A 17,560-nucleotide genomic window follows, 5' to 3' on the forward strand; every position below is an offset into this window, starting at 1 on the left:
CCACAGCTGCGCGCCCGCGCCAGAGGCGGGGCGGAGAGCGGGGGCAGCTGCTGTGCGCGCCCGGGCAGGGCCTGATCCAGGCCCCTTCCTGCCCCGACTAAGGTTGGGGGTCTAGCAGGGATTCAGACCTGGTACCAATACACCTGGCCTCAGACCCCGCCCCTGCGCCTGATTGGAGGTCAGTGCCCCGCGTGGGCTCCTGATGGCCCCGGATCATCCTTCTTCCAGGCTGAACTCCCCCCCCCCCGGGGCGGGCTATCAGACCCTTCCGGGCTGTGCATCCGGAGCGTCTAGGCCAGGAACCGTCGTTGGGAGCATCCAGGACTGGAAGGGCATTTTGGCAGTTACGGCTCGGTGATAGGGGCTGAGATGCAGGTTTGGGTAATCAGTAACCCCTCCGCACACTCCCCCAGAGACCAGAGGTGGGTCTAGGCCTGACCCTGATTTACTAAGCAAACAAGGCTCCTTCCCTCTGACCCGAGTTCAGTTTTGTCAGCCTGCCCAGGCTATGGGACTTTGGAAATCCTAGAAGATTCTAAAAAGATATAGGGGCCCTTCAGGAGCTCACCTGTACCTGCCTGCCCCCTTTCAGAGCAAAGAAAATAAACTGGTCTCTGATGTCTTGGCTGACATTTGGTTGCCTGGAAACAGACCAGGCTTATCAGCCCCAGAAAAGGCAGCTCTGGAAAGGAGACCTTGTTGTCAGGTGGACCGTGCACATCTCAGCTGCCATCCCTGTCCCTGTCTGTAGCCCATGGCAAGAGAAGGACCAAGCCTCATCAGTTCAGAGAAAGATCCCACATTTTCTGGAGGGAGAAAATCTTCTACCCAAAGTGCTAGGTCAATGCAGTGAACCCATCATGGCCTCTGGGGATTGAACCCAGGGGCGCTCAACCACTGTCACATCCCCAGCCCTTTTTATATTTTATCTAGAGACAGGGTCTCGCTGACTTGCTTAGGGCCTCGGTAAGCTGAGGCTGGCTTTGAACTTGCAATCCTCCTGCCTCAGCCTCCTGAGCCGCTGGGATTATAGGCCTATGCCACCGCACCTGACCCAGGAGGTATTTTTAAAAACCCATGCATTTACTTAGTAGCCCTGAGTTTATTAAAGTGTTGCACTGGCACTTCTGGATGATTCGTGAGGTAGAGCTCTTGTCGCTTGACCCATGAATCCAAAATTCTCTGAGTGCCACAGGGCCACCTGACTGGTAAATGGTGAAAACTGAGACTTAAACCAGCTGGGCCAACTCCCCCCAGGGCGTCCAGACTGTGGGCGGCTTCCTAAAACCTCAAGGAAACTCCCTTGCTTTCTCTCCCCAGACCTAACTGATTTCAGCTTGGCCCCTGTCCCTGTCTGCTCTTGGGTGGTTTTATTTTAGAAGTCTAGCTTCTGGGGTCCTTTAAGCTCCTGGGTCCCTCTAGAGGACAGAACTGACCCTGGTTTCTTCTCTGAGGGTTCACTCGTGGCCTGACCCGTGTCACGTCGGGCTTCCTCCAGTGTGCCCTACCAATAGACAAACAGGATGGGGTTTGCCAGCTGCCTCAGGAGAAGTTACTCCCCCTCTGGGACTGAGCCCCGTGGCCAGAGCTCCCCAAGCTTCCAGGAGACAGAAAGCCTGAGAACCTAGGCCTGGCAGCTGGGGACCAGAGGCTAGGTGGTGGTGTGGTTAAGTGCCTTTGGGGCGCAGAGCCACGGCAGTCGGCTGCAGTGTGGTTAAGAATCACTGGAAACGCGTTCTACATGCTGTGCCCAGCACAGCCCAGGGATGCAGATGCACAGACCACACTTTTGAGAACCTCCTAGTGCTGGGGTGAGAGGGGTGGAGAAGCCCTGTCTCTACACCTCCGCTTTCTCTGAAAGCTCTGGAGGGGTGGGGGTGGGGGACGCAGAGAGGACAGAGTTGATACCAAGGGAGGCTGGAGCAAGGAGTGGCAGTGCAGGTCTAATCCCAGCCACTCGGGAGGCTGTGGTGGGAGGATCATGAGTTGAAAGCCAGCCTCAGCAACTTAGCAAGACCCTTTTAAAAATAAAAAGGGCTGGAGATGTGGCTCACTGGTTGAGCGTCCCTGGGTTCAATCCTTGGTACCAAAAAAAAAAAAAAAAAGGAAGATTGATAAAGGGAGGCCTGATAGTTGGTGCCCTTTTCCTGAATCTTGTGTGAGATCTGGGCAGGATTTTGCTTTTACTCCTCATCATAGATATAATCCACACAGCTGGGGGGCTTGGGGCGGGTTGGAGGGGGGAGTGCTGCTTTGTCCTGTGATTGGCATTACACTTCCTTTGGGATCTTTCTCTCTCTGAGGGGAGTGTAAAACTCAACACCTGAGAGCCTATCAGTGAGTAAGCCCAGACCCCACCTCCTGGGTGAAGCACCCCTCTCAAGTCCTGCTGGTCTGTTGCCTAGAGAGCTGCTGCCCTTTGGTCATCTGTGTCCAGAGCAGCCAGCACAGGCTGGCTCAGTTCCCTGTGGTCTGGGGCCCTCTCTTTTGACCTATGAAAGAAATGCCCTTGGGCCTCTGCTCTCTTCCTCTTCTAGGCTGGCAAAGCACACAGGCTAAGTGCTGAGGAGAGAGACCAGCTGCTGCCAAACCTGAGGGCTGTGGGGTGGAATGAGATGGAAGGCCGAGACGCCATCTTCAAGCAGTTCCATTTCAAAGACTTCAATAGGGTGTGTCCAGGGTGGGAGGTTTTGCCCATTCTGGGGCTGGTGGGCCACACCTGTCCCTCCCTTCAAGTCCTACAGTGCCAGACACACTAATCCAGTTTATTCAGGCACCGCTGGTGGGGAAATTCATTTCCTTAAATAACTTGGAAAGTGGCATCCTCAGGAATCACAGAGTAGGAATGTGGGTCTTGGACTCTCCCTACCTGGAACAGTCCTCAGAAAAGACAGCCCAAGTAGCAAACAAAGATACATCGGAGGATGTTTTCATAGTCAAAAGACTAAGACTTTAACCTCTTGAAGTTGTTAGGGATCCTAGTATAAGACCTTCTTCCTGCTATAGAGAGACAACCTGGAAGTCAGATCTCAGAGCAGGGGCAGGTTGTCATGGGAAATGATTAGAGCTAAGGGAAGCTGGTCCAGCCTCCTGTATCAATCGACCAGTAAAAGGTGCCCAGGAGTCCTTTCTCTTAGAGCGCTAACCTGGGTTTCACTTCACTTAAATAGGCTTTTGGCTTCATGACCAGAGTGGCCCTGCAGGCAGAGAAGCTGGACCACCATCCTGAGTGGTTTAACATGTACAACAAGGTGAGCAAGGTTGTGTGCCTGTGTTGTGCTCTGTCTCCATCCACATCTGAGCACTTGGGCGCTTTCTGAAGGCTCTCCCTTGAACTGGACTCTGCCCCCCACCACAGGTTGACTGTCCATTCAATCTGTCTACCTCCTTCCTAGAATCAACATTAAGTGGTCAGTCTCACTACAAATTAAGGACATTCAAATTAAAACACTTTGAGATACTTGTGGTTAAAGTAGATATCAATAAGGCAAAACCCAAGAAAGGAAAGGCTGTGGGAATCAGGCATAATTATTAATAGCTCCATGTGGTTTTAATCTTTCTGGGGGGATAGAAGAATAAAAAAGTAATAAACTTGAACTGAGAATCCCCATGCATAACAAACAGATCTGTCTGCTTAATCAATTGAATAGTCATACCTAGCATGTGCCAAGAATTCTGCTGGCCTGTTTAAAAACATTAAAGATGGAAGAGGCTCTTTGTAAATGGGTAGTTTAGGAGCCAGCAGTAGTTTGGGTTCTGCCTTTAGCTTTTAGGTTGCTCTTGACATCTGGATGTTAAATTTTTATTCTGTAGTTGAAGTCACCATTGTTTTTGGAAAACATTAAGGAGAGGTGCAGTACAAGATGGCTTTGCACTGCTGTCACAGACCTGTCAGGGCAGCAGGACCCAGGAAAGATGGCAGTGACCAGCTGCTGTTCTGGAGCGCTTAGTGGGGCTGAGCCCAAGTTAGTGAGTCTTCTACTCTTAGGTGAAGTCAGTGGAGTTGCCCTGAACTTCTGTTTGTTTGTTTCAGGTGCACATCACCCTGAGCACCCATGAATGTGCGGGCCTTTCAGAACGGGACATAAATCTGGCCAGCTTCATCGAACAAGTAGCAGTGTCCATGACATAGACCCTGCCCTTCTTTGCATTCTTCAGGGGAAGGGCGGGTGACTGAACTGGGAATCCAGGTAGGGAGCCCTTGGTCCCTGAGACTGCTAAAGTCGTCTCTCCTGTGTCCACCCTTCTTGCCTCCATGTAGGGGCAGAGTCCATGTTGTGGGAAGATGGCAGCGTCACTGCCAACACCAGGAACTGAGCCCCTTCCCCTCTGCCACTCTTCATCCTTGGGCTATTACATTAGAGTGAGCCCTTCCTTTCCTGGCAGGTTCCCAACAACAATAGTGATTTGCTTCCCAGGATGTGTCTTGATCCCAAATCCGTTTCCCAAGCAGCTGTGACACAGGGTGAAATAAAATCCTATCTTAGGAAACACATGTGTTTTTATTCTTCTAATAAAATCTAATGCATCATGTGGTCCTACTGGGGATGGAACCAGGGCCTTGCACACACCAGGCAACTTCAGGTTCATTATCATGTAGGGGACTTAATCAGGAAGACTATCGACTAGGCAGAGGAAAACTAGGTTAAGGCTAAATGTCAGGATAAGAAATGAGCAGTGACTAATGGTGACAAGGATGATTCTGAGTCAAAGACTCAAGGAGGGTTCTTGAGAGGCAGAGATGGCTAAGGGGGCATCATGAACACAGGTAAAGATGAATAGGGCATGGGACCTCCATCTAGACCGTCTGGGATGATATTGTCTTCTTCTTGCAGTCATGACTAATTTTATGTGTCAATTTGGCTGGGCCATGGGGTGCCCAGACCTTGGGTCAAGTATTATTCTGAGTGTATCAGTGTTGATGTTTTGGATGAGATTCGTGTGTTGGTATTGAGTACAGCAGAGTGCCCTCCCTAAGGCAGAAGGCTGACATAGAGCAAAAGGGCTGGCCCACTTCCACACAGAGAACACTTGCCTATCTGCCTTGAGATGGGACATTGGTCTTTTCCTGCTTTCAGATTCAAACTGAACAGTCCTTGCTCCGTGGGTCTCAAGCCTGCTGGCCTCTGTACTGAGGCTGCACCTCAGGTCTCCTGGGGCTCCAGCTTGCCAACCACAGATCTTGGGACTTGCTGATCTCTAGTCACATGAGCCAGTTCCTCCTGTATGTATACTGGCTGTTTTAACCTCATACACTGACCTGTAACACCAAAGGAGAGCTCCTAATCCTGATGACCTTTGCATTTCTTGAAATCTTAGCCAAGGTCTCAGGGCTCACCTGCTTTTATTCTATAAGACAGGAAATGAGCTGTGGTTTAGGAGTCAGTTAAGGGCTGATTTGCACAGGACTGGTCCCCAGTCAGTAACTCCAAGACAGAATAGGTCTACAGATGTACCATGACTGGGAAGGGGACAGTCAAAGCAGACTCACCTTCACCCCAGTGTGCATGCCACATAGACCCCCCACCTTGCATGTGCTGTGAGACAGACAGGGAAGCTCTCTCCCAGGATCACCCACCTGTGGTGCCAACCTGAAGCACTGCCTGGGCCCTGAGATGCCTGGCAAATGCCAGAGTCATTAGGAGCAGGCATCCTGCAAGATCCCAACTCAGGCAGTCAAGATGAGTCAAACCCCAGGACCACAAAAGAGGCAGAGGTTGGTGGCTGAGAAATAACCTTGCTGTCTAAAGAGGGTAAGCAGGACCCTTTCCTAGCCTACATGCTGTAAAAGACAATCAAGACCCATGTGGATGGTGATTTCTCTGTAATGCTTAACATCAAGACCAGCAAGATTCAGACAGAGGTCTCTTATATCTGATGACTGAGGACTACAGGACAGAAGACACCAGACATGGAGTTGTGGACGGTGCCTCTGCTTTTATCATGGATCAAGAGTCAAAAAATTGACACCCATGCAGCCCTCCATTTGTATAAGGTAACTGTGTGGGACAAAGACATAGGCAACACTTTTTAGAAACATATGTTTATTCTAAAACTAATCCCAATAATTGAAAATAAGAGGGGATATTAAGCAGAGAAAAGATGATGTCAAACACAAAAGCACAAGTGAAAACTAAGGCCATTAAAACCCCAAGTCAAGAAAGGGCTATCAAAGCCTTCTGCCCATCCAGGCTATGGCCTGTCATCATTTCTGTCACTGTTGGGACCAGCTAGAAGCTGCTTGGTGCCTCCAAGAACCCTACAGAGAAGGCAAAGGGGTCTAGAGCTGCAGAGGCAGTGCCAGGCCTCCCGGTCACTACCTGTTAGATGGGCCAGGCCCCGGCTACAAGCACACCCTGGCCTCTCCTTAGGGTTTATATGCGGCTCAGGGGACCAGGCCATTTGACAGTAGCTACAACGAAGCCAGCACTCCTTACCTTCGTTCTGGAAAAGTCTGAATGGGATGAAAACCAGAATGGAAAGCTAGGCTACCTGAAGACAGCCTTAGATCCTGACCAGCCCCTGGGAAGCCTCCTCTTCCTCTTTCAGAATGAAACAAGATGCCCAGTAGTGACATGTGAAGATCACCAGAGCTCTGTCAGCCCCAAGACCAAATGCCAGGCTCAGAGCCATGACATGTCCTTTGGTCAGATAGAGCTGTGTGGCCCAGCTGGCCGAAGACCATCCAGGTGGCTTATTCCTTGGTACATGGCAAGTAGAGTAGATGAAGATGGCAGGAAACAGAAGATAGCGCTGGTCCTGGGGAACTGATGTCCTGTCCTCCAGGACTCCCAGAACAGGTGTGTCTACCAGTCCTGGTGTAGAGAGACCAATCAGCTACCTACTGAAGCTCCTAGACACCAGCCCGATTGCTGCTAGCTTGTGTCCCTTGGCCCTGCCAATTAGCAGCCACATGACGATTCACCACCAGGGGGCGATCCCTCACCACAGCCCATTGGAGCGCTGCCATCAGGGCATGATGATCTGGTTTGTGTGCACCCCAGTAAAGAAATGAATGCAACCATCCACAGTGGGACATTTAATTGTTTAATTTCTTTTAAAAAGATTATTGCTGCAATTAGGAAGGGAGCTTATTTTTGAAGAGGGGGAAGGTTAGAGAAGACAAAAAAGATTTAAAAGAGGCAAGTACCATTTTCCAAGTATAAAACTGGTAATATTAAAAGTGACGTGGCAGTATTTTCACAGGACTACTTACTTCTAATGCAGAAACAAGACAGTATAGTTTTTGCAGAAGCCAATGTGACATCTGTTAGCAACATGATACCATTAATAGATACCCTACTCACCTGGGCCACATACTAGGAATTATGTGCACACCCACCCACACACACACACACACACACAAATCTACACAAAATGAAAGCCTACACAAGTGTTAAGTCAAACTAAGGCTCTTAATAATAAATTAAAGTGGTTACAGTCGGTCCCTTTGAAAACCACCACCGCCCCCAGCACCAGTGCTGTCACAGTACAGAGGAAGTGAGTGGCTCAGGGTCTGGTCCTGGGGAAACAGAAAGGGCATGTGCTTCTCCTTTTTAGCAGCTAGCAAGCCATGGTGCAGCTTGTTGGGTGGCCCCGACTCCCTGCACCACCTCCAACATGATGCCTGGAGGCCTGGGACAATTCTTGGCTCCAACCACAGCTACTCTCTCAAGGAAGTGTCCACCAGTTCAGCAAGTAGGAGGAAGTGTGTGACTCCCACGTCCTAAAGATCTCAGCCTCTTCCTGACACACACACAAAGGTACATCAACCGCTCTTGAACCCCACAACGCACTGCAGAGCAAACAGGAGGGAAGCAAGCACGTGAGCGCACACTCACACACACCAGCCCTGCAATGATGTGGCCAGCTTGTCACAGTTACTGGGTGAAAAGTACAGTGCTAAAGAACACCTGTGACAGACGTGCTAAGGAACTCGAGGGCAGCTTGAGGACAGCAGCCTGGGAGGCACAAGTCCCTGAGAAGGGGAGGGAACAGAGTGAAGTTGCTCTGGACTTGTTCCTAAGTTCTTGCCACCAGAACAGCGACTTCTAAGACTGGTCCACTTCCCCTAGGACTGGGTCAGGAAGAGCTCACTGCTGGGGAGAAAGGCACATGGTATAATGTCACTAGAGAAGGATAGTGTCTCAACCTAGATCAGGGCCCCCCAAAAGGGAGAAAAGTAGGAAGTGAGCGCAGGATTGGCTCTTTCCCTCTGTACACCCTGAGCAACTAGTCTCCTGGAGGAACTCCAGGCCCTAGACTGTAATGGCTGCTGGAAGTCGTACATTCCTATTCCAAAATGTTTGTTGTTCCCCTGCTGCTCCCTTTTAGCCAGGGCTGCGGAGCATCCAGTACCTGAGGCTAAATTGCCTAGTACCTTTGGAAAGTAAATCAAAGAAGAAGAGGCAGGAAGATGTGGAGAGAGGAAATGTTCTCCACGCCCTTCCACACCCATCTAGGGTAAATCAAGGCAACTTGTGGAGGTGCTCTGAGCTTTCCTTCAGCAGACAGAATCCCTTAGGGCGAGGCAGAACCACCACTAACTTTGGTGACCCATACGGAACCTGGATGCTCACCTATGCTGATATTCAGGGAAGTATAGAAAACCATTTGGTTTTTGCTCATCACCAAAAGGACTCAAGTATACTCTGGCCATTGCCAACGCAGGGAGGCAGCACCACAACCAGAAAGCCCTAGATGCTCTGGAAACCATTCTCTTCGTACTCTAGGGAAACAGTAACAAACCCATGGGCACATCATTTCAAATAAGCATCTCCAGAGATGGCGACAACCAACATTTCATAGGGCCTGTCAGCAAACAAGAGGACAATGGAGCACTCCATACCCTGCCGTGGGCAGACGTGGTCAACCACTCCAGTGCTGCACAACAGGGAACAGCAACCTGGCCAACCTGTGTCCCGGAAAAACAGAACGAGCTGCAATGAAAGAGATTTTGAAAGATAACTGAAATACTCTTGAGCAGAGGGCTGCGAGAGACTCCTACTTAGAATGTACCTAACACCCACCCAAGGAAATACCTGTTACATACTCTGTGCTGCCTAGCTAGCCAAAACATCTACCTAGGTAACAAGGAAACCCTTTTGCTATCTTACAGCTTCCCTATAGAATCAAGACAGGCCAGAGCCACCACATAAGAACTGAGCAAAGATGAAAGCTGAGAAGTTAGAGAAGGAAAAAGTTAAAACAATTCCTAGGGTAACATTTATGACAAAGGAAGAATCATTATGCAGTAGAATCCTCTGGGGGTCTTCAAATTAAAAATCATTAAAAAGTAACAAGAGGAACCAACGTCCTGAGGCGCAAGCTGTCTCGTGGTCTACCTCGTAGTGCTCTATGGAGCAGGAATAGATGTCAAAGTTGCACGCAGCCTGTTCCATCCCTCGAGAACCTTCTAAAGACCAGACGCTCCTTGGGACTGGAAAGGGTCCGTGCTCAGCGGGGCTTTGGAGAACCATTCATTTGGCTGCCCTTGGTCACAGCGTCCGTACTATACAGGCTGTCCAAGAAGACTGAGGACAATTCCACAACCAGATTCCTGTCAACAGTTGCCTGGGCCATGCCGTAAATGGCACCCTATAAATCCAATCAAGGATACGTTATCAGTGGTGATGAATAAGGAACAAGGATGAAACTGTGCTTATGATCCCTGCTCCCCCAGTCCTAGCTCTCCATGTGCACCCACTGACCTTCCTGACTCAGGCTCATTGTATCAGATAAACAGCAGGCACAGTGTACTATGCAAAGGTATTTTCCCGTCTGCCTTTCTGCATAAAGGAACTATTCTACAGGATTTGCTGTTAAAAAAACTCCAGAGAAAATGTGTCTGTTGACTTTTCTGTGTCAAATTATTTTTTCAAATGGACACTATTTTCACCTGCTTTTGTACAGCACTTTCTAATCCACAATTATAGAAGCTTTATATGTAATATATGTCGGTTGAGACTCCCAGACAACCCTGGGAATGGGCAGGGAGAGATCATCCACAACGATTAACTAACAAAGAGGGAAGTTTGTGAAAAGGGACAGAGACAGGAACACACTCCCAAGTGTCTGATTCTTTCAGACCCCACACCAAAGCCAAAACCTTCCAAGGAGGGAAAAAAATCTCCATGTGTCCTCACCATTCCCGTGGTCTTGGCTTTAGGATTCTTCATGATTTGGGTGACAGATTCTCGGACGTCCTTTAGGAACTGGATTGCTACTCGCTTCCGGGTATGTACTAATGTGATGCAGAAATGAATACTATGGGAAGAGAAAAAGAGATAAACCTTGAAAAAAAGAAAAATATGCTCTAAAATAAAGCATTTCCCAATACAGGAATCGACTGGTTGCCTCTTCCCATCGTTCCCAGTCCTATGGGTCAGGGCTCTCAAATCCTTGGGTTGTCGAGCACAGGCTGGCATCGGGGCTTCTTGGCAGAATCAAGAACCATCCTAAGAGAATGAACACAGCTGCTTGTCCTGTGCCACCCCTCCCTTCAAGCTGTCCATCATGATTCCTCCAACCCCAGGACCACCAGCGGGATGCTTTATTTTAGATGAAATGCCTTCATAGGGAAAGGACCATGTGGCTTGGGTCTCAAAGGACTCCAGGGCAATGAGGAAACTCATTCACCCTGAAGGGAGGATAAGGGCAGAATTATGAAGAGGAAAAGGCTGGGTATGACTCAGTGGTAGAGCACTTGCCCAGCCTCTGAGAGGCCCTCGGTTCAATTGCCAGTACCAGAAGGAAAAAAAAAGGAGATAGGGCTGGCAATGGCAGCCATCCACAAAAGGCAGGCTCTACGTAAAGAACACTGAGCAGACCCATTCAGCTGGAGCAAAGGACCTAAGGGTATCGTGAAAGACAGGTTAGAAAAGCATACGAAGAACACAGGGGCAGGCCTGGATGTCAGAGACCTTTCTAGAGGGTTGTGAGATAAATATTACCAGGCCACAAGTATTTTATTAGCAATCTCATGACTGTATACAAAAGAGATCAGAAAGTATAATGACTTGAGAGAGAGTGGGGGGTGGTTCTCATAGCTGACCACTTATCTCAGGTGGCTGCTACCTGATTCTGCTAAAATCGACAGCAAATCTCTTAATGCCTAATTAAATTGCAGGTGGTGAGACAGAAATCCTACAGATAATGAGGTCACCAAGAAAATGCTAGGCTCCAGCAGTCAAACTGTGCATCAGGTTACCTTGCTACCCAAGTTCTTCAAAAGCCATGGAGTGAAGGGGGGGAAAAGAGGCTTCTTCAAGCATACCTGGGTGGGAACTGCAACTGGTTCAAGTTCCACCCCTTGGCAGTCATCAAATTAGACAGTCGGTAGATGTCAAAATCATGAGAGCCCAGAGCAATGACTGACAGCTGAGGATTTCCAAAAACGAAGATGCCTTTGATATTCTCCAGTCTGAAAATAAGCAAACAAAAAGGAATTCAGCCACATACGTCCTTTGGCTATCATCTCTCAATCATCCAAAGCCTTCCCTATAACACAGTCTACCTTCTGGGGCTTTGGTCTTCTCATCTTCTACACTAAAGCAGCTAGGCTGGGATCAGTGTTTCTTAGAAGACCAGAATCACAGGAGAACACTACAAATCCCAAATCCAAACTCCATCAAGACCTAAAGAATCAGAACCACTGGCTTCTATCCCTCTACCCACTCCCAGGTCACAGCAGAGAAGGGAAGCGTCTCCTCCCGCCAGCACTGACACCTGAGCTACTGTCCTCTACCCAGATCTCCCAGGAGATGTCAAAGGGGTCAGGCTATGGGGGCATGGCCAGGCAGATGCCTTAAGCCAACTAGCAGAAAGAGCAAGAGGCAAGGCAGAGTCCCCGTCCTCCACACATACTCTGACTTGAGGAAGCGAGCGGTTTTGATGATCTGTTTGGTAGCTTCAACATAGCCGTTCTCACCGAAGTGCATCAGGGCCGCCCAACAGGCCGCAATGATGCCACCAGGCCGTGAGCCAGCGATGCTTGGGGAAGCATAGATGCCACCCTGCCAGTCTGTGCCAATGAAGAACTGGTAGCTCCTGTACTTCTTGTCACTGTATAACAACACTGACGAGCCTTTGGGGGCGTAGCCGTACTGAAGAGAGAAGGTGACATGTCAGAGTGGCTCTGCCCAGCAGCACTGGCCCTGAGCACAAGGCACAGCGATGTTCGGCACTCACACTAAGGGTTCACACTTAGAGTGTTGAAAGGGAGAAGGAACTTAATGGGTGGAATTCAGATTCTCTCTGTGAGTGAGGGGTGAGGAACTGAGGCCAGGGAAGAATGATGCCTCGCTCAGTTGATGGGTTTCCTCTCGAGCCTAGCATGGGGTTTTCCTTATTTAAAAACTTTCTCTGGATGATACATCAGGATGGAAACAAGGATGAATTTCTACTGGAAACCAGGAAAGCATGAAGTCACTCAGAGCAACTAAAATCACAATCTGACCACTTTCCCATCTTTTTTTGCTTAATATTATATTTCTTTTTAAGAACATTGTGGTGCTCAGAATCTAAAAGCTACTTGATCCAGCATGAAAATACACTGTGTAACTGGTTTCCTAATAGAAAAGGTGCTCTCCTAATTAACTCTTACTGAAGATAATATGGAACCAATTTCATCCCCAGACCCACCCAAAAATGCATGGTGAAGAAGCAGGGGCCCAGAAGCAGCTGGTGTGGTAAGGCAAGACAGATCTTGATTGAAAACTGACTGCAGATCATTTAGAGTTTGAAAAACAAATCTTCCTATGTTATGAAATCTTCTTAATTTAAAATAAGCTCTTAATTTAAAACATGCACTCTCAACAAGGCTCAGCTTCCTGAGGCTGAATACTCCTACATCTGGATACACTGTCAAGAATGGCCAGCTGATCTCAACTTCACCTTGGCTCACCAACAGCACAGGCACAGGCATTTCAAACATCATAAGCCAAACACCTGAGCACACAGGCACCCTCTTCCCCAAGGATTCTCCCATCAGTGCACCCCAGTCATGCACAGTACTCAGTCCAGGGCCCCAGCACAGGAGCTGCAGCATCAACAGCCACCTGCTAAGGAACTCCAGGATCAACACTCGCCAACTCCACCACCACCTCAAGTAGCCTCAAAGCTTCAGCAAACCCTGTTACAATGGCCACTGAGCTGGCATGCCCTGGTTACATGCAGTGAGTGACAGGGAAGGTCTCTTAGCCACTGTGAGGCAAAGACACCAGATCCTTTCCACTATGGCTTATCACCTGTACCACTACAATCCCATCACCTGAATGGTTGACGAGATGAGAGCAAAGAGCCAGATTTAATTTTATGCTTATAGGACAAACTAATGCATTAGCCAATTTATTTTATAGATAACAGTCAAAATAACCAACTGTCAGTATTTGATTTCCTCCCTAACTCACCTTGTGGGTATCAGCTGAAATGCTGGTCACACCTTTCACCCGGAAATCAAATGGTTTCTCCAGTGGATATCCTGCTTTCTCCATAAAGACGATGAGAAAGCCTCCCAGACACGCATCTACATGAAGAGGTATTTTGTACTTGACAGCCAGCTGGTTCCAAAAAACAAAGAATATCAGAGAATTTCATTATAACCCTATAATAAAAACTTTGTAGGACATGGGTGGAAAGGTGGGCTACAAAGGCACAGCCATCCTGTACCATGTCTCCCCTGTGGTCAAACCTGGCTATTTTTTATATTTCTAACACAGTTATCTTTCAATTGTATTTAGCCTTCAGTCGATGGTGTCCGTGTTCCTAAATGCAGATTACTTCCTGATCTAAATCTAAAAGTCAACACTATTTCAGAATATCTAGTTTAAAGAGACACCTTGGTCATGTATTAATTACACTCCCCAAAGCATAAACTAATGACTTTCAGAGGTCCCAAACAGGGCTGCAAGGCTTACCCTAGGGGCTGATGAGAGCAATTCATCACCACTGTGCTCAAACCTAAAATCAAAACCACTTCTGTCTGCCAAGTATTGCACCATTAGATTCTATTTTTATATCATCTGCTTTTCTTTTTTCTTTTTTTTCCTTGTAGTACTGGGGATTGGACCCAGGGCCCCACATCTAGGCAAGTCCTCTTCCACTCTGCTACATCCCCAACCCTCCATTTGATTCTATTTTAAAATATCAGTCTGACCACCATATTAGCTCAATTATCTCATCACCTTGGCCACTTCAGAGATAGGATCTATCACACCATGAGGAAACTGTGGAGCAGAGCAGACCAGCATAGCAGTGTTCCTGGAGATGGCTCTTCTCATTGCCTAGGGATTTAAAGTTTCAAGAAACATGGGAATCTATGTTTCTGCAAAAAGAGTAATCTACAGTTACTCTTCTCTTCTGCTGTGGTGCAATCTGGGCCACAACTTAGTGTTTTGCACCAGTGTCCCCTCCACTGCTGCAGCCTGGGGAAAGACTTCCTCCCACCATGGGGGACAGAGAAGGCTATTCAGGGAACTGTCCAGAGCACAAGATAAGAAGTGAAAAGAAATACCGACGTAAGAGGCAGAGAGCCCAAATTTAGTCCCAGCCCCACAATGCACTAAGCAATAGTAAATCATTTAACCTCACAGTCTATTTCCTCATCTGTGGACTACAATAATAAAACAGCTTCCACAACCCCTTGGACTCTCGCAAGGTTCTCAAGTGTGATTCTGACAGCACTCTGCAGTTAGAAATGTTCTTCCACACAAAGGTGAAGCTTAAAAACAATTACTACTGGGAATGACAATGGCACTAATTCAGGCCAATCAAAACCACAGCTGAGTCTTGGAGTGGCTCATTCACATTGACTTCATGTTAGAAGTAAAATCCAGAGAAAGGAAAATAAAATGAAGGCGCTGAAAGCAAAATGCAAGTCTTTAAGGTCCCAACCTAGGGGCTTGGTCATATTCTAGGATTCACAGATCTAGGAAAAGATGGAAGCACAGTCCATAACCACGGTCAGGGGCAGCTGCTGGTACTCTGCGACAGTGGGGCTGTCTGTGTGTGACTGGGAAGGCAAGTGGTGCACATCCTGCCCCCATGCCTCCAGAGCACTCACCCGCACGTCCACCTCCATCATCTTATTCAGGCCAACCCTCACAATCTTCATCCCAAAATAACTGGCAGCTTTGTCAAAGGCGGCATGGGCACTTTGGGGAGCCACACTAGATGACGGGGGAAAGGAGAATAATGAAACTCAGACCTGACAGGGTTCAAGAGAGGGCACAGTTAGCAGCCAACTAACTCATCAGAAGTAAACTTATTTTTTCCTCAAATTACTGGAAGTATTCACATTGTTTTCTAAGTGTAAACAAAAAGAAGTCTGATCATTTTCTGTAGAAACCTTCTCCCCACTATTTAGTTAGGAAATCCTTCTGGCAAAAGAAAGAACTCAGAAGTAATTCCAAAGGGAGAGAATCAAAGCACAAATTAGGCATGGCAGGAGGAATTCAGCGACAAGGGGCTTAGATAAGAGCAGGACAAGGCGGAGCATTCTAAAGGCTGGCTATGCTAAGGCACCTCAAAGAGAAGCAGCTTCCCGACCTATGCTCCCTCAGGGACTCAGGGTTCCTGGCAGGGATGCTAAAGTGGTCAAGCACCAGGTCAGCTGTCCCTCCCAACTCTGAAAGATCATGAGCCTATGAGAAACTAAAATCTCTACTTCTCCTTCACTCTTGGAAGCAGCATGTCAAACAGTATTGCAAGAGGAGCTGTGCATAGACACACTTGCTCTCTGACTTTCCTCACTCACCCTCACAACTGCTCTGTTCCCTTTAAGACAGAAAACTCTTATTATGGTAAGTATAAAGCACCAAAGACTTACACATGAAGCAAGAATGGCAGCCTGATTTATTCTCTTAGGCTAAGTATGAGTCACATTCTAAGATCACGTGTATCAGAAACTCCTTCGTCACTGCCACTTACAGAAAACACATTAACCCAAACAGTCCAGAGTAATTAGACTGTAGGAGATGGTCTATAGAAAAAAATATATATAACTAAACACCAAAATTATGTTCACAGGTAGATACATGAGTAAATCTCAAACAGATTTTTAAATAATTTGTCCTTCCAGAATAGCCCTCAGATTGAATTTTTTCTAGGGAGCACCCTAATACATTCAGCCTGAAACATTTGAGAAACTTCCACTGAACTAAGATAAGTAGACAGTTTTCCTTAGGCTTCAGAAAACTTAAAAACCATAGGATTCAAACCACAGGATTCAACTCTGTCACTTTTGGAAACAGGATGTCATTCTTCCTAGTAATACATTATCACACACAAACTTGCAGGAGTGGGAACGGTCTGTAACAGTAACAGAATTTTGTTGAATGGGAAAGGACAGGGAGAGGAGCCAGGAGAGAGGGACAGGAGACTGGATTGTTAGAAGAAGAGAGGCAGCAGGAAATGGGCCACCAGCAGACAAATAGCAGCACTCAACAGGGACAATCTCAGAGGGGAAACAGACACACATACATACATTTCTGGAGTTTTGATCCCTTTCTCTAAGGCCAGGTCCCGATAAGCTTTGCAGGCCATTAGGATGCTTTCTGTTCCCCCAGAGGTCACCTATAATAAAGAAAAGAAGCCATCAATAGGGGGAGTTAGGGACAGATATCAAAATGTACTACCTGCCCTAATCTTGACACTGTTTGGTGCAGAAACATATAAGGATTTGGGTCCATACTACAGGGCAGACACTGCTCTGTCTTCCAGAAGGAACACTGGCTATGTTGCAAAGCCTAATCTTGCTTCAGAAAAAGAAAGAAAACTCTAAATAAGTGAGTGCTTAGCACTGTCTGGAGAAACACGTATCTGCCCAGATTCACCCTGTTTACAATCCACTTATTTTTCTGCATTAATTCATCGATTTTCAGAGAGGATAGTGCATTTTATCCCATTCACAAGTATGAGGATTACTGATTTATTTTATTCATGGTTGGAAGTCAAATCCAGTGCCTTACACATGCTAAGCACACACTCTTACTACTAAACTACAGTCCTAGCCCCATATTATTGATATTTTTGTGTTGGGGGGTTTGGCACTGCAGATTGTGCCTTCACCACTGAGCTACATTCCCAGCCCTTTTTAATTATTATTTTGAGACAGAAGCTTGCTCTGTTGCCCAGGCTGAACTTGAACTTGTGATCCTCCGCCTCAGCCTCTCAAGTCAATGGAATTATACTCATGTACCATTGCACCCAGCCCAGGATTGTTGATTTTAATTTAAAATTTCAAAGCCTGTTGAAGAATGTGAAGTTGTGAAGTTACAAGTCTAGTAAAGTATGCAATACATTAGAAGATCAGAAAAAAGAAATTTGGACTTTCCAAAGTGAACCTGTGGCTTTGACAAGTCTGGAAGATAGAAAAATGCAGAAGTTTCCACTTAGAAGTTTGTTGCTTTACTTATCTGAAAGCAAAACAAAAATCCTAATGTTTTTAAGGGAAATAAAAGATTTTTGAAAGCAAGGCTTAGCCCTACTGATAGGTGAATTTCTTTACCAGAGTTCAAAAAACATGCAGAACTCTTTTCATTTATTCTATTTTCCTCACTTG

The 17,560-nt window shown here is 47.3% G+C and overlaps 2 protein-coding genes across 5 annotated transcripts in view; one reads left to right on the plus strand and one right to left on the minus strand.

Annotated features, from left to right (window-relative positions):
* The window catches only part of Pcbd1 (pterin-4 alpha-carbinolamine dehydratase 1), a 4,995-nt gene extending 504 nt beyond the window's left edge, over positions 1 to 4,491 (plus strand). The window contains exons 1-4 of one of the 2 annotated variants that reach the window (XM_048809419.1): positions 245 to 375; positions 2,538 to 2,669; positions 3,171 to 3,251; positions 4,034 to 4,491. In XM_048809419.1, coding sequence (XP_048665376.1) covers positions 370 to 375; positions 2,538 to 2,669; positions 3,171 to 3,251; positions 4,034 to 4,132 — 318 coding nt within the window. In that variant the 5' untranslated portion in view covers positions 245 to 369 and the 3' untranslated portion in view covers positions 4,133 to 4,491. Of the gene's footprint in view, positions 1 to 244; positions 376 to 2,537; positions 2,670 to 3,170; positions 3,252 to 4,033 lie in introns of those variants that run through there. The other variant, XM_015500527.2, reaches the window with a different exon arrangement.
* Positions 4,492 to 7,034: 2,543 nt separating this feature from the next.
* Sgpl1 (sphingosine-1-phosphate lyase 1) overlaps positions 7,035 to 17,560 on the minus strand; it is a 52,200-nt gene continuing 41,674 nt past the window's right edge. For all 3 annotated transcript variants that reach the window (XM_015500530.2, XM_015500529.2, XM_048809408.1), the window contains 8 exons: positions 16,484 to 16,572; positions 15,062 to 15,167; positions 14,184 to 14,282; positions 13,410 to 13,559; positions 11,866 to 12,104; positions 11,276 to 11,422; positions 10,146 to 10,266; positions 7,035 to 9,597 (listed from right to left, as the gene is read on the minus strand). In XM_015500530.2, the coding sequence (XP_015356016.1) occupies positions 9,457 to 9,597; positions 10,146 to 10,266; positions 11,276 to 11,422; positions 11,866 to 12,104; positions 13,410 to 13,559; positions 14,184 to 14,282; positions 15,062 to 15,167; positions 16,484 to 16,572 (1,092 nt within the window). In that variant the 3' untranslated portion in view covers positions 7,035 to 9,456. The remainder of the gene's footprint in view (positions 9,598 to 10,145; positions 10,267 to 11,275; positions 11,423 to 11,865; positions 12,105 to 13,409; positions 13,560 to 14,183; positions 14,283 to 15,061; positions 15,168 to 16,483; positions 16,573 to 17,560) is intronic.

The sequence above is a fragment of the Marmota marmota genome, unplaced genomic scaffold (genome assembly GCF_001458135.2).
Source record: "Marmota marmota marmota unplaced genomic scaffold, marMar, whole genome shotgun sequence".
In the NCBI taxonomy this organism is placed as follows: domain Eukaryota; kingdom Metazoa; phylum Chordata; class Mammalia; order Rodentia; family Sciuridae; genus Marmota; species Marmota marmota.